General features: G+C 42.2%; 1 protein-coding gene across 5 annotated transcripts in view; it reads left to right on the forward strand.

Annotated features, from left to right (window-relative positions):
- The window catches only part of ANAPC5 (anaphase promoting complex subunit 5), a 58,349-nt gene extending 38,221 nt beyond the window's left edge, over nucleotides 1-20,128 (forward strand). For 3 of the 5 annotated variants that reach the window (XM_019648928.1, XM_019648930.1, XM_019648931.1), the window contains 10 exons: nucleotides 1,374-1,455; nucleotides 2,108-2,197; nucleotides 4,488-4,669; nucleotides 5,755-5,890; nucleotides 9,255-9,329; nucleotides 11,149-11,270; nucleotides 11,722-11,829; nucleotides 11,909-12,056; nucleotides 16,437-16,599; nucleotides 16,958-17,405. In XM_019648928.1, coding sequence (XP_019504473.1) covers nucleotides 1,374-1,455; nucleotides 2,108-2,197; nucleotides 4,488-4,669; nucleotides 5,755-5,890; nucleotides 9,255-9,329; nucleotides 11,149-11,270; nucleotides 11,722-11,829; nucleotides 11,909-12,056; nucleotides 16,437-16,599; nucleotides 16,958-17,169 — 1,318 coding nt within the window. In that variant the 3' untranslated portion in view covers nucleotides 17,170-17,405. Of the gene's footprint in view, nucleotides 1-1,373; nucleotides 1,456-2,107; nucleotides 2,198-4,487; nucleotides 4,670-5,754; nucleotides 5,891-9,254; nucleotides 9,330-11,148; nucleotides 11,271-11,721; nucleotides 11,830-11,908; nucleotides 12,057-16,436; nucleotides 16,600-16,957; nucleotides 17,406-17,488; nucleotides 18,834-19,950 lie in introns of those variants that run through there. The other 2 variants (XR_002124724.1, XM_019648929.1) reach the window with 2 other exon arrangements.
- The last annotated feature ends 2,466 nt before the right edge of the window (nucleotides 20,129-22,594 follow it).

Raw genomic sequence — 22,594 nt, forward strand, 5'->3', positions numbered from 1 at the left:
CAATTAAAATTAATTTTGTGAGGCAGTGGCTCATGTTGAAAGAAAATTCCTTATGTCAGTTTTTCCCTAAATAAGTGGTACCCATAGACTTTATTTAGAGATCCTCAGTGACCCAGCATTGACAGAACTTCTATTTTGTGACTTGCCTCTGGGAATCCCAAACTTTATTTAAGACTACCCATGTCCTCTAAAGGTTTATAAACTATTTGAAAAAAATAAAATGAGGGCTGGCTGAGTGGCTCAGTTGGTTAAGAGTAGGCTTAAAAGTGCAAGCTCTGAGCAACAGGGTTGCTGGTTCGATTCCCACATGGGCCAGTGACACTGCACCCAAGCTGAGCTGTTGCTGAGCTGCCAACAGGTGGCAGGATAGCTCAGCTGGTGTAACAATAAGATTGCCTGTTTGATGGTGGGCTGTGCCCACCTGCAACAAAGACTGAACTCCGCACTGTGAGCTGAGCTGCCGCCCTGGATGGCTCAGTGGATAGAGCGTGTGCTCTTTACAACAAGGCTGCTGGTTCGATTCCTGCATGGGATGGTGGCAACTAAGATTGAACACAGCACCTTGAGCTTAGAGGCCACTAGCTGCCAACGGGCAGCCAGATAGCGACTTAACAAAGATTGAAGAACAACAATTTGGCTGGTCCCCTTCCCCGATTCCACAACACTTCCCCTCCCTCAATTCCCCAATAAAATCTTTAAACAAAAAAAGAAAAAAGAAAATGAACACAGATTAAATAAAGAGATGATACACAGTAGTTTTTAATCAAGCATTGCAAGGTGGGGTACAGATAGCATTTCTGTGGGAATTTTCAGAAGTGAGAGTTCAGTGGCGCCAAGAATATTTGGCTGAATTTTCACAGAAGTTGAGAGGTTGGGGGAGACATCCCAGATGGAGGGGAACACCATGAGCAGGGGGAAAAAAAAATCTCGAAGTGGATCATCCTCAAAATACTTTTTAAAATTACTTTTGAAAGAAGTATAAAAGTATCAAATGCCATAGTAAAAAAAAGAAATTCAAATAATGCAGAAGGGAAGGCAATGAAAAGTAAAATATTGTATTCGTCCCTTGCATCTTCCCTTAGCCATAGACAACTACAATAAAACTCTTGAGCTGAGATCAAGAAAAGCTAATCCCTGATGCCCCTATTGGTAGAAACCCACCTTAGAAGGGGCCTATTTTGTATCGCCTCTGTTAATGTTTCTTGCTGCTGGAGGAGGGAGCACCTCTGAGTGAATAAGCCCATCACTATAGCTTCCAACCCAGAGGCCTGCACTCCGATGAATTACTCTGCAGAGGGCTTCCTGCTACGGTTGCTTATGCATGCTTGTGATTGTTAATGAGATTAATGTATTAATGTTCGTTCTGTCCTCAGTCAACAGGCAGAGCTCGCCCTGCAGGAGGCGATTAGGATCGCCCAGGAGTCCAACGATCACGTGTGTCTCCAGCATTGCTTGGTGAGGCCACCCTCCTGCCTTGGGAGCTCTGCCCACGGGTTGAGTTGGTCTTTGGAAATTCCCACTTGAATCGGATTGTTTTGTAGTTGGAGCAAAGGTCCTTAGCAGTGACAAGAAACTAGTTAGGTAGTCGTGGTAATACAGGAGAGGCTGCCATATTTATTTATCTGTCTTAATTCATGACATCTGTTTGCTTCAGCGGTATTTCTTATCTACAAATTTTAGTGCAACTTGCCATGCAAAACTAACGCATTAAACACTGGCATTAACAAAAAGGTGTATGCAGCACTTTGTCGCTGGATGAGATGTTATCCTGTAAAAGCATAATCACCAAGCACAAGTAAAACACAGGATTCATTTAATGATCACCTGAGAACCTCATTTTCTCCGTTAAAGGCCCTTTGGGGGCTTCATGCTTTTTTTCTGGACCACTTGCCACTCACTGCTGTCAGAGTGAAGAAAGTCAGTGGCTTGTTTATTTGTCTGACAGTTTTCATGTGTTTGACAGGTTTCATTTAGGTTCATAATTCATGAAAGAGCATGTTAGAGGATTCATTTTGTCCCTTGTTAATTTTATGCAACCATGCCGATATTTCAACAGGACAGTAACCGTTTCATTGTTAGGATATATTGTGATGATTTCTCTTACCAGAGCTGGCTTTATGTGCTGGGGCAGAAGAGATCCGATAGCTATGTTCTGTTAGAGCATTCCGTGAAGAAAGCAGTCCATTTTGGGTTACCGGTAAGCCTCATCTTCCTATGAGATTGTTTAAATAAATGGTGTGGTTTTATTCTTGGTAGTTTCATATGACCTTAATTATGAATTAAACTATGAAATTCTGTGAGATAAGTTTCTCCCTTTATCCTGATAACACCTGTGAAAGTTCCATTTATCAATTTGATGAGATTTTTTTTTTTTAGTTTATTGATCAACATTAACTTCCACATATTTACTTATATTTACTTAGAAAAATTTCAGCAAAGGCTTATTTTTAAACCATGGATTGGGAAACTTTACAGCCTTTGGGCCACATCTCGCTCACTGCCTGCTTATGTGTGGCCCTTGGGCTAAGAATGAGTTTGTTTGTTTTTTTTACCTTTGTTGGGGAACAGTGTGTTTTTTCCAGGACCCATCAGCTCCAAGTAAAGTAGTTGTTTCAATCTAGTTGTGGAGGGCACAATTCAGTGGCCCATGTGGGAATCAAACGGGTAACCTTAGTGTTACAAGCACTGCGCTCTAACCAACTGAGCCAACCAGCTGCCCTGGGTTTTACATTTTTAAATAGTTGGGGGAGAAAACGTTAAAGAAGAATAGCAACAGAGACAAAATGTGGTCTGCAAAACCTAAATTATTCACTGTATGGCCCTTTAGAACACGAGTTTGCTGATCCTTGTTTTAGCAATAAACAAATCCAGGCACCTGTAAATCTGATAGGCCGATTTATCCCTTCTCATTTTGAGTGACAGGGAAGGACCTGAATTACAGTCCTCGGTGACAGATACTGAGGGGCATTGGAAGGGCATAGTCTCTACACCTGAAGGAGTAATGGCTGTTAGAATCTAGATTACTGTTGCACAAAGAACCTTATTCCGTCTCAAAAACATCTACTGAAAACTGGACTATAGGCAGTGGGACTGCTTAAGCATCTGTTTGCAACAAATTCCAGTAAAATTGAAAGTAATCATATGTAATAATTTAAAGTATATGCTTTTCAAATCTGTAAATTGTCCATTGAACTCATTTCTGGGAAAGGAAAGTTTCATGTACAGAATTAGTCATAGTGACAAAAGCAAGTGGCTCCTTAAAATAAACAATAGACTCCTTAAGTACAGTTTTTGTTATGGATTTAAGCTGACTGTTTTTTAGTTGAGTTTTCATCCTTGAAAATTTTACTAATAGTTAATGAAAAGATAATTATGCTCATAATAGGCATCCGTTTGAAATCTAGTGCATAATATGCCTAGTACTGTTTGACATACGATTTCATTTTAATCCTCACAACAATTCTTTTTTTTTTTAAAGATTTTATTGGGGAATTGGGGGAGGGGAACAGCGTTGGAGAATTGGGGAAGGGGAATAGACAGGTAGACAAATAGCTGTTTTGTTCTTCAGTCTAGTTGTGGAGGACGTCGCTTCATTGGCCCATGTTGGTATGATCATTGCGCTCTTCCTGGGTGAGGCAATTGGTCGTCGGTCATTGGTCGGCCGCTCATGGCAGCTCTCACCTGCTGCTGGCCGCCAGCCACTTATGTAGCTCACGGCAGCACACTGCAGCCCTGCTGCAGCCTACGCCGTGGCTGGCTACTCAAAGCAGCCCAGCTCCAGGTTGAGCTGTTGTTCATCATCTTAGCTGTAGAGGGTGCAGCGTCACTGGCCCTCAATGTGGGATCCGAACCGGGGCCCTGCTGCTCAGAGCTGGCGCTCCCAAGCCAGCTCTTAACCAGCTAAGCTACTCGGCTGGCCCACAACAATTCTTTATGGTAGTATTGATGCCCATTTTACAGATGAGGCTTGGCTAAGAAGCTAAGTGACTAGCTCCAGGTCCCATAGTAAGTGACAGAGGCGATGTGTAAGCTCAGGTCCATTTAATGTCAAAGCCCTAGCTCTTCCCATTATACCAGGAACTGGGGCACAGTTCAGGAACACAGCTCGTATGGGTCAGGGTCAGGCTGTAGGTACTTTACTTTTAAATACCGTTTTCCCCCCATAATAAGACCTAACTGGAAAATAAACCCTAGCATGATTTTTCAGGATGCTCGTAGTATAAGCCCCACCCCAAACATAAGCCCCAGTTAAGATCGTCAGCCAGACATGACTGTTGGAATAAATGTAGATTTTTGTACATGAATAAATGAATAAATGTAGATTGTTGGAGCAAAAATTAATATAAGACTCAGTCTTATTTTCGGGGAAACATGGTAGTGCTATTACTGTGCATGTGCTGCAATGTGAACTATGTGAAATTCTGAAGAATAAAACAAATTCTGTTGTGTGATCTCAGTCTTGGGCTGTGGGTATGTCTGTCCCCTAGTACCTCGCCTCCCTGGGAATACAGTCCCTAGTTCAGCAGAGGGCTTTTGCTGGGAAGACAGCAAACAAACTGATGGATGCCCTAAAGGACTCCGACCTCCTGCACTGGAAACACAGCCTGTCAGAGCTCATTGACATCAGCATCGCACAGAAAACTGCCATCTGGAGGCTGTATGGCCGCAGGTGGGTCTTCAGGCACCGGGTCAAGGCCATGGGGCGTGAACCCTTTTAGAGGCAAATAGAGGCTAGCAGACTGGTTGTGTGAGAGACCAAACCTATAAGCACTTTCCCCTTTGATGGAAGTGGTTCCTGTAGGGGAGTAAAGACAGTGCTTTATAGTTTCAAAGCATCTTGTACTTTGCACAGACTTTGCAAAGCGTTTTCCCACCCTGTTCTCATTTACTTCTCCTAACTGCTCTGTGAGGTAACTGGTGGGTGATGTCCATTCTGGGATGGATAAACCAAAGTTAACACATGTAATGTGCCCAAGATCACAAATGTACTGAGTAAGTGACAGAGCCAGAACTCCAACCCAGGTCCTCTGACTCCAAGCACTGTGCCTCTGCGCTCTGAGACAGGAACCTCTTCCTGTTTGCAGGAGGCATGGCCATGCTCATTCCAATTGAGCATCCCCTGAACCCCAAAGCTGTTACGTAAAGAAAGCTGCTCCCTGTTAACTGAGGTGTGTTCTCTGGAATATCTGCAGCCATTTCGCCTGGACGTAAACTTCTGAACAGAGTTTTAATCCTGGAGTCGTGACTTCCCTCTCCTTTCACCTGACAATCTGCTCTTTGTAGTTCCACAATGAAAGGAAGGGCCTACTTCACCAGGCTTGTTTTTGTACTTGAGATAATTTTTTGGCATAATGTGGTCTGAAACAGCTGCAGACGCTGGCCACAGCTTATACTGCCAGAGCAGCTGGTGCCAGGATGGCATCGGGTTCGAATTTACCCGTGAAAGCTGATGAGCATACTGTGACCACAGGGGAACTAGAGGCGGTGGGGGTTCTGGAGCTCGGAGCTCCAGGTTTGTAACCACTGCCTGTTGCCTTCGGGGCTGCACATCCAGGATGCTTTCCTGCTCCGCTAGTCCTGAGGGCGGGAGAGCTGGCACTGGGAGGCAGCTGCTCCCAGGAAACTGGAGCCCACACAGGGCCTTAACTTCCTCCCATTTCCACTGAAGATAACTGTAGGGCGTGGGGGGGTCGCGGGGGGAAGAGTGGCCTGGGTCCCTTGACTGATGCGCGTCCCTGTCGTCTCCTCGCCCAGCACCATGGCGCTGCAGCAGGCCCAGATGTTGTTGAGCATGAACAGCCTGGAGTCGGTGAACGCAGGCGTGCAGCAGAACAACACGGAGTCATTCGCTGTTGCGCTCTGCCACCTCGCGGAGCTGCACGCGGAGCAGGTAGGCGGGGTGGGCCCGCGCGCTTCCAGAGTAATGGCAGTTCTGCCATTTCTCTTCTAGTGAGTGAGAAAAGCACTGGTCGTGTCTCGGAAAGGTGTGGTTGGATGCAGGTGGTGGAAAGGATCCAATCCCAAACCAGTGGAAATGGACTGGGTGTGGGGTCTGCAAAGTTTGTTGAACTTAGATTCCTTTTGGCATCCACGAAGGGAATAAGAGGTCAGCTGTTTCCACGTGACAAGTGGAATAAAAAGGAGTCTGAAGTTTCTGGTTGTAGAGCTGTGTATGTCTACAGGAGAGGGGGGTGTAATAAAGGGATTGTGAAAATGGTAACATCGGATGTTTGTTATGCACTTGTTCTGTGCCAGGCCCTGTGCTTGGTTTTTTACTGTATATTGTCTTACCGAATCCTTATAATAGACCCGTGAGGTCAGCTTTATTATTAGCCCTATTTCACAGAACAATAAACGGAGATCCAGGGAGCTAAGTCCTATACCTGCAACCAGTACATGTCAGTCAGGGCTTCAACCCAAGTCTGAGCGACTGCAAGGACAGTGGGAATTGAACATATCCTTGACTTACAGCCCAAGTCATTTTGCATGGTTCTCTTTATAGGGGATTGATTAGAGGGTCTTACCTACTGCTCTAGGTTCTCCCTTCCCTTTCATGGGCAAGAGGTCAGGGAAACCTCTCGCCCACTAAACGCTGCCTTGCTATAAGTACGTTTCCTTGATCATGTTATTTTTCTCATCTTTGTGGTATTCATTGTTTTTAGGTTGCATCGTAACACTCAGTATTCCCTAACCTGCAGCCTACAGATCTTTGCTTGTTTCCACCCCTTTCAGAAGCCTCCCCTATATTTTAGCATTTTGCAGTCCTGTAGGTAGCTGTGTAAATGGAGTGGGTGGGTGAGCTCTGGCTGTTGGGTTCTGAGTGCACCTTCAGCAGCTGTTTTTTCCTGGACCTGGGGAGCATTGCCCTCGCTTTCTGACCTCAGCACAGCAGGCCAGCCAGCTGTACTTGCTCTTTGCTTTTCTCCGGGAATGTTCACGTTCATCACTTTCTTGGGTTTCTGTTTTCCCTCTTAAGGACACTGGAACCTCTTTGACATCCTTCTTTTCCTGTCCTGGTGCCATGGTAACAGATGAATCATTGAACCTTCAGTTAGGTATTTGGTGTGAGCCTCATGTGACTTTTTTCCCCAACAATTTTATTGAGACATAATTCACACGTCATATATTGGGCTGTTGGAAAAGTCATGATGTATTTTTTCTATGTTTTTCCTTGCAAAAATGCGTCATAACTTTTCTGACAACCCAATATTTCACCTATTTGAAGTGTCCCCATGTGACTTTTTGAAGCTGGATTCTTCTCACTGACCCCAACCTTAAACAGTGGAATAATTTCCTTCAGCTCTTTGAGTTATGTAAGGTAGAAATAATTTTTGTTGTTGTTGTTGTTGGAGTGGAAAAGTACTTTACAGAGATCTTGTCTTGGCCAAATTCTTTAGCCTTGAAACTTTCTCTAAGGCCTATTGTTTTGTGATTTTTTTTCCTGGGGATAAGACCTTGAAAAGTAACTGTGCTCTTTGGATCTATATTAATATTTCCGTCTTCATCCCCCTTTCATCTCTGGGCTTATGTGAAAAACCTACTAACCCTATCATTGCCTGGCTCCAATGGCCAGATGTGTTAGGAAATGTTTTAATTGCACAAAAGGTAGTCAGTGACCTCTTTATTTCAGTTCAATCCCTTCCCCCCCTTTCTTTAACCTGCCTTAGAAAAACCTTTCTAGTGTTAGAACATCAGCCATGTAGATACATTCACTGGGCTGATGACTGTCACATTTTTAATTACACAGGTTAGACTGAACTGCAGTTTCTGAGCTTCCTTCTGCAACCCAGAGGATGTACCGCCCCCTTTGCTCTTTCTGCGTAATTCTGGTTCGTCATGTGCCATTCCTCTCCCAGCCTCAGCAATGGCAGGCTTCAGTGGGAATGTTTTGCGGGGATATGCAGCATGCACACTGTTCTCTCTACTCAGCCTGACAACACCCCATCTGGATCCACTGGCAGTCATGAAAATAATTGGCGAGATTGGTCAGTTAAAATCACAGGAATAAAGAGATTAATAATAGTGATCTTTTATTATAATTCAGTGTAATTTCCACTTCAAATAGAAGTTCACTTGCAATCTAATTAAACTTCTGTGTAGACAGACAATATATCACCTAATCAAAGATTGGGACAAATTGAAAAGCTTTTGGAGTCCGTAAAGTGAACATGAACATCCCAACAATGTAAGAGTGTACAAAAGACACAAACATGCATTCATAGAAAAAGCTTAAATGGCCAAAAAACATGAAAAAATTTTTAATTCGGTCATTAAATAATTCAGGGGCCGGCCGAGTGGCTCAGTTGGTTAAGAGCTCGCTCAAGAGTTTGAGCTCTGAGCAACAGCGGTTCGAGTCCTGGCCTGAGCTGAGCAGCCGCTGAGCTGCCAACAGGTGGCAGGATGGCTCAGCCAAAAAAAAAAAAAATCAAATTAATACAGTGAAATACCAGTGTCACTAATCAAATAGGCCAAAATGCTTAAGTATCAGGGGAAGAGAAAGGCCTAGAGTGCTGGTGTGAAAGTACTTGGTACATTCCTGGAGAATAATTGGTAATGTATATCAAAGAGCTTAAAAGTGCCTGTCATTTTGCTTAGCAATTCAACTTCTAAGCTTTTATCTTAAGGAAATAATTGGACAACTGTGCAAAGATATATGCACCAAGATCTTCATTGTAGCATTTTTTAAAATGGGAGAAATTGGAAACAACTAAAATATCCCAAACTATGAGATTATTTTGGTATGCCATAATTTATTTACCTAATAAATATCATAATGATATAGATTGGTATTTATTGACAGTGGGCAGATTTCATTCATTGAAAAACTATTCATTGAGTGCCTACTGTGTGGTAAACAGTGTTATAGGCAATTTACAAAAGTAGTATGTATATCTATTTTTGGACTATCTATATGTTTTATATTTATGTTCATAAAAGAAGTTTAGGAGGATATGTGCCAAAACATTAACTATGATTTTCTTTGGTGGGGTTGAAAATAATTTGTTTCTTTCTTGTTTACATGTATTTTGTAAGTTTTTTTTCCTAGAGTGAACGTGTATTACATGAGCGACTTAACAAATAAAATAGGTTCTAATAGAACCTAAAAAAATGGCTCTTTGATACTTAACTGCCTCTGCCTAGTGTCTTACAGGCTCTGCTCCAAGAACGGATAAGTCACATCTGCATCCTGCACCTGGTGCAGCAGGTGCAGTTTTAGCACAGGTGTGCTCATCACATCGCGTCTTTCTGTTTAGGGCTGTTTCGCGGCAGCTTCCGAAGTGCTGAAGCACCTGAGGGAGCGATTCCCACCCAATAGTCAGCATGCCCAGGTAACCTGTCTTGCGTGGCACAGGATTTCTTTCTAAAAAGACTGTTTTTACTGTAAGCTTTCTTCTGAAGGCTGACAAATAAACTCTGAGAAAAGATTTAAAGTAGGGCACTTGATCCATCCCTGTCTTCCTGGTTTTCAGTTAGTATTCCTTATATCTCTTAACTGTATGGGAAGACGAAATCAGCAGTTTTGTTCCGATAGCTTGAGAATGAGGGCTCAGTTTTGTTATTATATTTTGTCTCCTACTTGACAACTCTAATCGTTTCTTCCAGAACTGAATGACCTTTTGGGAACATGTACCCAGAAGGAATGACCTTGATAAAGGAGTCCTGGGCTCCCGTTACTGATTGCACTGGTTTTTATCCCTGATGGGGCGGAGAAAACCGTTACAAGGGGCCTCTTTCTCTTCCTCCCCATAAAAATTTAATCTTCAGTGGATTAGGGAATATGAAATCATAAGAGACCTTGGCTTGGCATCTCCTCCTGCTGGTCCCTGGGGCTGCCATTCACATGGGTTGTTGACTCCCCCTCATTAAATTTGTGAGTGCCCATCTGGTACGCAAACAGGGTAGACCAAGGATGCATTGTGGTTCTGTGGTAGTGCTATTATGATGGAATAGTTTGGGTTACAGTTCTAGCCATTTTTTAAGGTGGTGCACAGTAAAAAAAAAAAAAGAATTTAATTCACAGTTTACAGAAAAAATATGTATGACCAATAAGTATATAACGAGATACTTTAACCTGACTGGTGATCAGGGAAATGCAAATTAAAACAATAATGAGATATTTCATACCCATCAGAGTGGCCACAAGTGAAATATCTGGCAGTACCAATTGTTGGTGAGGATGTGGAACGAGCCATGTCATTACACTACTGGTGGGAGTGTAAACTGGGACAAGCCATTTGAAGAGCAGCTGGGCACTATGTTAGGTGAAATGTCTGTTCTAAGCCCGGCATTTCCCCTGCTTGCTGTACACCCGAGGTAGACTCCTGCACAAGGAGAGGTGTTATGAAAATGTTTATTGCAGGGCCGGCCAAGTGGCTCAGATGGTTAAGAGCTCGCTCAAGAGTTTAGCTCTGAGCAACAGTGGTTTGATTCCCGGCCCGAGCTGAGCAGCCACTGAGTTGCCAACAGGTGGCAGGATGGCTCAGCTTAAAAAAAAAAAAGAAAGAAAGAAAGAAAATGTTTATTGCAGCATTTTTCAGAAGAGTGAAAAATCCATACTACCTAAATGCCCATCAACACAATAGAAAGTGGTCACATATTCATATAATTGAAAACTATGCATCAGTGAACAAGAATGAACCAGAACCTCTTGTGTTAATGTGTGTACATCCCCCAAAATAACTTTGAGCTTCAAAGCAAGTTGTCAGCAGATGTGTACAATATGATACTATTTATTTATACAAAGTTTGACAACATACAAGGTCATATGATAAATTGTTTAAGGCTAAGTGTATGCGTTGTAAAAGTATAAGAACATGAATGATAAATATCAAATCAAGTGCGTACTTTGGAAAAAGAGAGGGAATTTGTTAAGGACGCCAATAGTACATAATAGTATCTGAAACAGATAAAGCAAAACGTGATTTGACAGAGTTGATGATTGGCATACATGTATTTGTTATTTTATTTTTAGTGCTTTTTCACATACTTGAAATATTTAAAAATATTTTTTAAATTGAAAAAAAAAATAAAAGAATGTATGTGAATTGTAAGGATATTTGCTAAGCAAACCACAATACTTTTTCTCTCTGTTGAATAATGGGGTGAACACTTGCCATTTTGTCCCTGATTGTATTTTTTTCTTTTTAGTTATGGATGCTATGTGATCAAAAAATACAGTTTGACAGAGCAATGAATGATGGCAAATATCATTTGGCTGATTCGCTCGTTACAGGAATCACAGCTCTCAACAGTATAGAGGGTGTATATAGGTAAGAAACTCGGAAAACTCCAACCCAGACATTCTCACATGGCTGTATTCTTACTTGTTTTGTGTGGATCGATTTATTAACTTTTGCTTAGGAAAAAACTTTTTTCCACTTATTACACATTTATTACGGGAAATGAGAAAATACAGATAAGCAAATGGAGAAAATAAGCACCACCCAGACATTAACTGATATCTAACATTCTGATATCTATAGTTCCAGAGTGTGTGTGTGTGTGTGTGTGTGTGTGTGTGTGTTTGTGTGTGTGTGTGTAACAAAAAAAATTTGTTTTCCTCTCTTTTAACATAAATTCTATCAGGCACAGGTCTTCCCTTTGGGGGTCCAATTACAGTCTAATTGAGGAAATAGGGATTCTAACCCTGACAGTGAGTGTACCTATAGCCCTTGCAAACCATCAACATAACCACTTATGTTTATTTTGTTTCTGTGTCAGAAAAGCAATTGTACTGCAAGCTCAGAACCAAATGTCGGAGGCACACAAGCTTTTACAAAAACTGTTGATTCATTGTCAGAAAATCAGGAACACAGAAATGGTGATCAGGTAAGAGAGGTCTCGCATGCATCTCACCGATGTGCTTTGTGGTGGATACTCTCATCCTGTGTCTTCCTCTTTGGGGCAGTGTCCTGCTGTCCGTGGCAGAGCTGTACCGGCGGTCTTCCTGCCCCACCATCGCGCTGCCCGTTCTGCTGCAGGCTCTGGCCCTCTCCAAGGAGTACCGGCTGCAGTACTTGGCCTCCGAAACAGTGCTGAACTTGGCTTTTGCCCAGGTAAGCTGATCTCTGTTTTTATAGCACATATTTGTACTTAAGAATTGGCAAGTTTGTTACTATGTTTCGGTTTTGAAAAGAAGAATAATGCACTTTCACTTCTTAATGTTGAAGTCTGGAAATGTAGACTCCATGGCAAGCCGTCCATGGAAGTCTGGAGTTGTGAACTTGGTGACAGGCTGACGCCTCCCAGTGGCACTGGCTTCACCGAGCTGTGTGTTTCGTAGGGAGGACTTGCCTCTTCCTGGAGGATACTTGCCTCATAGGAATGACTAGCTGGCTCAGAGCTATGCTGCATTTAACAAGGGGGTGAATAGAAGAAAGAAATGAGGAAGTCATATATTCACCGGAAGGTTTTGGAAATTAAATTGTGTTATGTCTGTTTTTTGTCTTCCTCTGTAGAAAGGAAAGGCCATGAGAGAAGGGACCCTTGTTTTTTCCCGACTGTATCCCATGGTACCTAGTAGGACCTGCAAAGAATAGGCTTTTAATATTTATTGAATGAATGAATTTTGAACTCACTGGAGGAATTTACTAACTAAAGCAGAGGTTCCCCAAAGTAACTGTGCATCAGAATTATTGGGAAATTTAAAAAATATTTACCTGGCCTTGCCTTGAACCTACCGAGTCAGATCTCTAGGGGCGGGACCTAGGAATCTGTTTTTCTTAGCAGCTTCCCCAATAATTCTTTCTTTTTCTTAATTAAGATAAAATGTACATAACATAAAATTGACCATTTTAACCATTTTAAAGTATACAACTCAGTGGATTTTAGAACAGCTATATCATACCTATATGTAGATATATGTTAATAGCTATAAATATAGAATATTTTAGAATATCTACAGTGTTTTGCAGCCATCACACTGTCTAATTCCAGAATATTTTTATCACACCAAAAGAAACCCTATGCCCATTAATCAGTCACTCCCCATTGCCCCCTCTCTGTAGACCCTGGCAACCACTTATCTGCTTCCTGTCTCTATGGGTTTCCCTATCCTGGACATTTCATATAATGGAATCATACAATACCTGGCCTTTTGTGTGTGACTTCTTCACTTAGTGTAATGTTTCAGGGTTCATTCATGTTGTAGCATGTGTTGGTACTTCATTCATTTTAACGACTGAATAATACTCCATGAAGTGTACACATTTCATTTATCCATTCGTTGATTGATGGACAATTGGGTTGTTTCCACCTGTTATGAATAGCTGTTCTTAACATTCATTACAAGTTTTTGTATGAATATCTGTTTTCATTTCTCTTGGGTATACTTAAGAGTGGAATTGCTAACATGATAATTCTGTTTAACTTGATTCTGTTTAATTGGATTGATTTTTGTATATTGCACTATTTTAATCCTGGGATAAATCATACTCGGTCATGGTGTATGATCCTTTTAATATGCTGCTGGACTTGGTTTGCTAGTATTTGTTGAGGATTTTTACTTTTATATTCATAAAGGATATTGGTCTGTAGTTTTCCTGTGATAGCTTTATTTTGCTTTGGTATTAGGATAATAATTACTTCACAAATACTGGCGTCTTCTGTTTTTTGAAATAATTTGAGAAGGATTGATGCTAATTCTTTAAACATTTTCTCAAATTCACCTGTGAAGCCATCCAGTTCTGTGCTTTTCTTTGTTGGAAGTTTTTTTTGATTACTGATTCAGTCTCTATACTTATAGGCCTCTACAGATATTCTGTTTCTTCTTGAGTCAGTTTTGGTAGTTTGTGTCTTTCTAGAAATTTTTTCGTATAATTGATCTAACCTGTTCACATACAATTGTTTATAGGATTGTTATCTAATCCTTTTTACTTCTATAAGGTTGTTAGTTAAGTCCCCCACTTGCATTCCTGATATTAGTCATTTGGGTCTTCTGTCTTTTTATCCTTGCTCAGTATAGCTAACTGTTTATTTTCTTGGTCTTTTCGGAGAGCCATCTATTTTTTTTTAAAAAGATTTTATTAAGGAATTGGGGGAGAGAACAGTGTTGGGGAATTGGGGAAAGGGAACAGACAAGTTGCTGTCCTTTTGTTCTTCAGTCTAGTTGTGGAGGACGTCGCTTCACTGGCCCATGTTGGTATTATCATTGCGCTCTTCCCAGATGAGTCAGTTGCTTGCTGGCCGCTCACGGTGGCTCACGCCGGCTGCCGGCCGCTCACTGGCTGCCAGCCACTCACAGTAGCTCACGGCAGCCCACTGCAGCTTCACTGCAGCCTACGCCGTCGCCGGCGACTCACAGCAGCCCAGCTCCAGGTCGAGCTATTGTTCACCATCTTAGCTGTAGAGGGCAGCGTCACTGGCCCTCATGTGGGATCTGAACCAGGGCCCTGCTGTTCAGAGCTTGCGTCCCAAGCCAACTCTTAACCAACGCACCACTCAACCGGCCCCCAGAGAACCATCTTTCAGTTTCATTTGATTCTCTCTATTTTTCTGTTCTCTATGTTGTTTCTCTTCACTCTAATCTTTATTTCCTTGCCTCTGTTAGCTTTGGGTTTTTCTTTTTCTAGATTGGTGGAAGTTTAAGGTGGAAGTTTAGCTTACTAATTTTGAGATCTTTTTTTTTAAATGTATGCCTTTACAACTTTTAAGTTTCCTTCACTGCATCCCATAAGTTTTGGTATGTTGTGTTTCTGTTAATCTCAAAGTATTTTCTAATTTCTCTTGGGATTTCTTCTTTGACCCATTAGTTATTTAAGGGTGTATTGGTTAATTTCCATATATTTGTGAATTTTCTGGATTCCTTTCTGTTACTGATTTCTTATTTCATTCCATGTGGGCAGAGAAGATACATCGTGTGATTTCAGTCATTTTAATTTAATTTAATACAAATTAAGTATTACTTTGTGGCCTAATATATGATCCATCCTAGAAGATGTTCCATGTGCACTTGAGAAGAATGTGCATTGTGTTATTGTTGGGTGGAGTGCTCTATAGATGACTATTAGGGCTAATCGGTGTCTAGTGTTGTTCAAGTCTTTTATTTCCTTGCTCATTCTATCCATTATTGAAAACAGAGTATCACACTCTCAAACTGTTATTGCCAGACTCTTATTTCTCTCTTCAGTCAGTTTTTACTTCAGATATTTTGGGGTTCTTTTTGGTGTGTATATGTTTATAATTGTATCTTCTTGATGAATTGACCTTTTTATCAGCATATAATATCCTTCTTTGTCTCTAGCAATAGTTTTTGATTTAGGTCTATTTTTTTTTAAAGATTTTTTTTTTTTTAATTGGGGAATTGGGGAAGGGGAGCAGTGTTGGGGAGTCAGGGAAGGGGAACAGACAAGTTGCTGTGCTTTTGTTCTTCCATCTAGTTGTGGAGGACGTCGCTTCACTGGCCCATGTTGGTATTATCACTGCGCTCTTCCCGGGTGAGGCAGTTGCTCGCCGGCCATTGGACAACTGCTCTAGGCAGCTCTAGGCAGCTCACGGCAGCTAATGAAAGCACATGCCAGCTGCCGACCAGCCCCACTGCAGCCTACACTATTGCCGGCGACTCACGGCAGCCCAGTTCCAGGTCGAGCTGTTGTTCACCATCTTAGCTGTAGAGGGCAGCGTCACTGGCCTGCATGTGGGATCCGAACCGGGGCCCTGCTCCTCAGAGCTGGCGTTCCAAGCCAACTCTTAACCAACGTGCTGCTCGGCCAGCCCAATTTAGGTCTGTTTTGTCTGATATTTGTACAGTCACTCCAGCTCTCTTTTGGTTACTATTTTGTTTTTTGTTTTTACTTTTTACTTTCAGCCTATTTGTATCTTTTAATCTAAAGCTAGTCTCTCATAGATAGCATTTAGTTAGATCATATTTAAAGTCTATTCTGTCAACCTCTTTGTCTTTTAATTGAAAACTTTAATTCGTTTGTATTTAATATAATTATGGATAAGAAAGGACTTATTCTATTTTGCTATTTTTTCCCATATGTCTTACATCTTTTTTGTTCCTCAGTTCCTCCATTACTGCTTTCTTTCATGTTAAATAGATGTTTTCTAGTGTACCATTTTAATTCCCTGTTGTTTCATTTACTTTATACTCGAGATATTTTCTTAGTGGTTCCCCTTCCTCCAGGGATTCAATATAGCTAGTTCGACCCTTTGGAATCTCCAATCTAAAGGATTTTGGTGCTGAATCATTTTGTAAAGACAGAAACCTTTCCATAGTGTGAATAACTATTCCCTCCCTACTGTATCTGTTGTAGTCTGGAGTCTGATGTCACACATTATATTTTCTAAGAGTGTAGCAAACATTGAAGGTAATGCATATTCGGGAGAAGGTAAGCCAGACATGGCCCTTCAGGAAAGAAAAGCCAGAAAGGAAGCCCTTCCTGTCGTGGGCAGTGGGTGTGGGTGTGTACCGGGTGGCCATGCTTCTTTTTCAGCTCATCCTTGGAATCCCAGAACAGGCCTTAAGTCTTCTCCACATGGCCATTGAGCCCATCTTGGCTGACGGAGCTGTTCTGGACAAAGGCCGTGCCATGTTCTTGGTGGCCAAGTGCCAGGTGGCTTCAGCTGCTTCCTATGAGCCCCTGAAGAAAGCGGAAGGTAGGAAGCCAAAGATTGTTCGGTAATACTGTCACAGAAAACTTCTGAAATGTAGGACCCAGAAGAAGAAATTCTATGTTAAAGTTTCACGCGGCATTTCAGATGCTTTCACATGCGTGCTTGGCACAAAGGTTGAAGGCAAATGAATGGTTATTTACCCTATAGAACCAGGGATGGGGCTGGAAATCAGGACCAAAGACCTTTATTTACCTTACTCTAGTGTATTTTTTTCCTTTTCATAGAGTTGAGTATAAAAGTGTCTGGTACATGTTAAATCAATAAAAGTACATATCAAGTTTTATAAACTCTATGTGAAGTGTCGAGTCAAATGTGTGGTATTTTCCCCACTTCCCATCAGCTCTGGAGGCTGCCATTGAGAACCTGAACGAAGCCAAGAACTATTTTGCAAAGGTCGATTGCAAAGAGCAAATCAGAGACGTAGTTTACTTCCAGGCCAGACTCTACCACACCCTGGGGAAGACGCAGGAGAGGAACCGATGTGCAATGCTCTTCCGGCAGCTGCACCAGGAACTGCCCTCTCACGGGGTGCCCTTGATAAATCATCTCTAGAGAGAACGTCCCCGTGGGCCACTGTGCAGGGTATAAGACTTTGGACTGCTTACACTCCCCCCTCACCCCCACATAAATGATGTATTTGATGTCTGTCTTGTCAATAAACTGTATTCTGATTCGCTTTTCTTATTTTGCTGCTAGAATATACATATTTGTTTTGTTCTCCTTTTTCCTTTTGATGGCAAAGGACATCAATGTTTTGTTAATAAACCGCCATTAGGATAAGTGTTAAAGATTATGTTCTTTTTGGGCAAAATTGCCAATGTCTTAGTAGAAACTGTGTGCATCCTCCTTCATTATGTAAATTTGTTTACAGATGCTCAGGCAAGACCCCTTGGGGTATCAGTAGATCTCTGTAGGGGTCAGCGCAAGTTTTTCTGAGGCTGGAATTTCCTTCCGAAGCATCACTGCTTTGTGGGACCGCATGGCGCTCGTCATGGACCCGTGCGTGATCGTGAGTACATGTTGGTTCCTGACTGGAGTTCAGAAGAAAAAAGGCTTGTTTATGGTTTTTGAATCGATGACAGAAAGCATATTTCAGTCACTTTTGGGGTGTTGGCTTTCTTATATTTTCTGCATGGGTATATTTTTTCTATATTTAACTATATAAATGAGGGATGATGATACCTGAAATCTAGAAATTCATCATGAATAAGGTGATTATAAATTAAGAAAGTGTCTGAAGCTCAGATGTATTTGGATGCCATCACTCAAATACACAGTGTATGTAATTTACATATTGCCATGCTGCACGCTGCAGTTAAGTAGGAGCTGGTTATTGCTTTGTTCATGAACTTAACTTATCCTTGATTATACACGGAAAAATCCCAGTGTTTCAAGTCCAAACCAGTGACAAGACACCAACCAAATTTTGCAGCTTCTATCATTAGCTCTTTCTCCGTTAAATTCAAACCTCCTGATGAAAAATCATTTATCTCCAAAGCTCTTTGAAACAGTGTAAAACAACTCCCACGCATTAGGGTGCATTTGCTTAGCCAAAGATAGCTGCTCTGGAAACGAGATTCATTGTAGAGATAGAGACATTAATTGGTATGTTGATGTTTAAAAATCGTTCCCAAAATTTATTTGAAAGGTTATATATGTAGAGGGTAAAAATGAAATATTCTTAAAGGCTGTAGAGTAAGCAAGTAATTCTTCCTCCCAGGAAGTTACCAATATATCAGTTTCTTTTTATTCTTCCAAATATAGTCTTTTATCTGATGTCATTTTCGGTCAATGTATTTAAACTAAGATCCTTTTAAATCTCAGAAGCAATCTTAATCACTCTGCCTCAGTGTAAGAAGGTCCAAGAGATGGGGCAAGGTTGCTCAGCTGACCCCTCAGGTATCAACATTAAAACCCAGAAGTCATCAAACCTGGCTACAAAATTTGTGGGGCCCAGTACAAAGTGAAAATACAAGGCCTATATGTTAAGCAGAGCCTTACACCAGGTAGGGGGCCCTTCTAAGCCCTGTGCAGATAGATGCACAGTTTGCATGCTTTGGAAGCCAGCCTGCCAACCCTGCTCTCAGCTTACCCTGGAAGGACTGAATCCAAAGATAATATAAAATCTGTGAAGGGCTGTCTGAGTGGCTCATTTGGTTAAGAGCTTGCTCAAAAGTCCAAGCTCTGACCAACAGGGTTGCTGGTTCGATTCCCGGCCCGAGCTTAGCTGCCGCTGAGCTGCCAACAGGTGGCAGGATAGCTCAGCTTAAAAAAATAAAATAAAATCTGTGGCCACCTGCCATCTGTGACTTATATTTGTTGTCTGGGGCCCATCTCTTTCTGGAAGGAATAGTGGGTTGAATGGAAAGTTTGAAACAGTGGTTAACCCCAAAACTCAGAACTGTCTGGTTTACAGATAATTGGCTTTTTTCCTGGTGGAGCATTTGGTAGGGTAAGGGAGAGTGAGACCGGTACAACTATGGGTGGTTTAATGTAGGGGTGTAAATTGATGATTTGGTTAAACAGGGAAAGGGCTTGGTGAAAGAATTGCAGTAAATAGTCAGTGGGCATTTGGGTCTATACCAGAGATCTTAGGATATATCATCAAAGGAGAAGAGAAGAAAGGTATGGTGACCTGAGCCCCTGGCTTGGCATCATGGGAATTTTACCCAGAAGGTTTGGTGTTAGTGTTTCCAGCCTTGGGGCAGGTGGGAACAAATAGCTTAACACAGCGTGCCCTGTTGTAAGTTATTTATGTACATTTAATCTTCACTACAATCCTAAGAGATAGGCAATATCATTAACCCCATTTAACATGTAGAAACAGGCATAAGAAGGTTAAGTCATTGGCTCCCCCAAGGTCACAAGTGAGTAGGTTGCAGAGCTGGGGATCCAACCTCATTGGCGCATTACCCTAGAGATACCTGTTCCCGGAGTTTTGAAAAGTACTGCACTGTTATTGTGATGATTTTTTTTCTTTCCAGTTTGTGGAACACATAATTGATAATCTCAGTTGTCATTTGGGCATTCTCTGGTGCCCAGTATTGGCCAGACACAGTGCGAGGTACCTCCCCACATACCGTCTCTAGTGCTTGTAAGCTAAATAGCATTTTATAGATGAGAAGCTGAGCCCCAGAGATTTGGCCTGCCCCAGCCCCCACCAGTAAGGACCAGATGGGATTCTGTCCCCAGGTGATAGGCTGCTCCACCTCCTTTCTCGCATCACCAGACTGCCTTTGGGTTCACATACCTTGACTATTTACTGGTTCAGAGTGTTTTCAATTTTGTCCTGATGTTTTTGGGTGCTTACACTGATTCTGTTCTTTCTCATAGTGCATCTAAAACAAATGAAGAACTTCTTCATCTGTGTCCCAGCCGCTGACTTCCCCTTTCATGCTGTTTGTTGTTTATTTTGGGGACTAACAAACATATTAACCTCAGTGCCTGCTGAATGGAAATTTCTCAGGGCCTATCCCTGCCCTCCAGCAATTTCCTACTGTCCTGTTGAATAGGAAAGAACTCAACGACTAAAATACAGGGTGTGATTAACCCTGACATTTCTACCTGGACCTTCAAGGTTTGGGAGGTGGAACATTGCAGTGAACAGCTTGAGTAGAGTGCCGAACAGCTCAGAAAGCAAAAGACAAGGCCTTGGCAGGGGCTCAGGATGCTGTCCTAATGGGTGAGATGATTTTAATGCCTCACTTTTCAGCCCCTTCCCTGTACTGTCCACATTTTCTTAAAAGACTCAGATGCTTTGTTTACTGATTTTCTTGGCAATCTGTGTTGTCACGACAACAAGATTTGTTTGCCTAGAATAGGTTTTTCTGATGTCCTTGGGGGAGAAACCTCAAAAAGCAAAGCCAATTCTTATTTTCATATTGCTAAGAAGAAACTGGTTTCCTTGAGAGGGATGATTCGTATCACCAAGAGGTGCAGAATACCAATGAAAGGCAATTGTGATGTTCTCTGCTTTGTTCTAATTCACTTTACTAAGAAAGGCACACCGTTGGTGGGGTTTTTAGCTCTGTGCTGAGTATATTAATAGTACCTCTGATACTATGATAATAGTACCTCTGTGCCAGGCACTGAGCTATTATCTTGACACATACAGGATTGTATGTAAACCTCAAGCGGAGCCTGTGAGCTGGGTTTAGTATCCCCAGCTGACAGCTGATGAAACCAAAATCACTGTCCAAGGCCACAGAGCTGGTAACTAGCGAAGCTGAGATTTGAACTAGATCTGTCTGACTCCACAGCCACTGCTTTCACACACACTGTGGAAGGTAAACAAATGCTTCAGACGTGGTACCTATCTCTACTCCAGGAATGTATAGCTCTGCGGGCACGTCAGAATGCATGAGTGAAAAGTCAAGAATAAAGAAGTCACAGTGGCCGAGCAGCAAATAAATGGTACGGTCCTTGCTACAGGAGATGAGAAAGGACAAGGAGAGCTTAAGCACAGGATTTCAGGGAAAACTTTCCGAAGTTGATCCTTGGCCAAGACTTGGAATTGAAGGGGTAATTTCTTTACCTTTCTCACTTAACTGGCTTCTAACTTGACACAGCTGTACATATACCTAAGCTCCTGCCTGTTAGCTAGTGTTCTAATAAAACACAGGCAATTTAGTAACATGATATAAACATATGAGTCATATTTAAACAAGTCACAGGAAAACGCATCAACCAATATCTGTTTGGTTTCTTTAGTAAAGCATGGGTTGTCAAACTATTATTCATGGGCCAAATCTGGCACGCCACTTGTTTTTATATGGCCTTTAAGAATGGTTTATACATTTTAAATGGTTGAAGAAAAATGAAAACAGTGTTTTGGTATATGTGAAAATTATATGAAATTCAACTTTCAGTGTTGTAAATAAAGTTTTATTGGAACACAGCCATGCCCATTCATCTCCTTTTGTCTGTGGCTATTAGAATGGCAGAGAGGAGTAGCTGCAACAGACACCGTATGGCCTGCAAAGCCTAAAATATTTACTATCTAGCCATTTACAGAAGTTTGCTGATCCCTGTCATAGGGTCAGAAATGTTCAAAATACCCCCGTCAGTCCCAATACATATTTTGGGCGGGGTGGGGGGGAATAAAAAAAAATATCGAACTAAGCATCCATCATTCAGAATTGACTGTTAACATTTTGCCATTTGCATCTAATCCATTTGTAAACAAAAGGCATAAAACTTTACAACATTCATCCAATGACTATAACGCATTTTATTTATCCATTCCCCTGATGATCATTTAGGACGGTTCCCAGGTTTTCACTAAACCCAACAAATGCTTGCATGTTGAATAACATCAGGAGGGGAGGTCATCCTAATTGGAACTCTCTGGATTGTTTGTGGGCGCCCCTGCAGCCTGGAAATACCTAAAGAGCACAACAGAAAGGCACTGAAAATCCACCCAGTTGACAGGAGGGCTTTGAACCTTTAATCTGGCCCTTGACTTCTCAAGTCTTGATTCCCTTTTGGCTGCTTGGCAGGGTCAGTGAGACAGCTCCCTGGGTAACTCTTGGTTCAAGACTGGGTTTCCCAACCACCCAAGGCCGGCAGGTCAGGCAGCCCCTGAGGTCTTCTCTCCCCCACTTCCGCCGCAGCGCTGATACCCGGCTGGGAGACTAGCAACGCACTTAAGGCTCGAGCAAAGTAGGGCATCAAGAAGGGTAGAATGTTCACACAAAGCATCTAAGCAGTCTTTGGGAAAAGCCTGACTTGGATTTCGCGCCGTTTGGTACAACCTGGTGGATTGGGGATGGGGAAGATACACGGTCCCCCAGCATTTAGGGCGGGCCCAAAGCAGTGGTCAGAGGTTAGGGGTCGGTGCGGGTGCGGAAGGGGGTTCCCCCGAATGGGTGTGCCGTAGCCTTGGGGAACTTTCTGCGACTCAGCCGCCGCCCTGCAGTCCCGGCGTTTGGCTAAACAAAGCTAAACCAACCGAGGATGTCCCGGCCGCCGCGGGGGG

The sequence above is a fragment of the Hipposideros armiger genome, unplaced genomic scaffold (genome assembly GCF_001890085.2).
Source record: "Hipposideros armiger isolate ML-2016 unplaced genomic scaffold, ASM189008v1 scaffold_128, whole genome shotgun sequence".
Classification (NCBI taxonomy): Eukaryota; Metazoa; Chordata; class Mammalia; order Chiroptera; family Hipposideridae; genus Hipposideros; species Hipposideros armiger.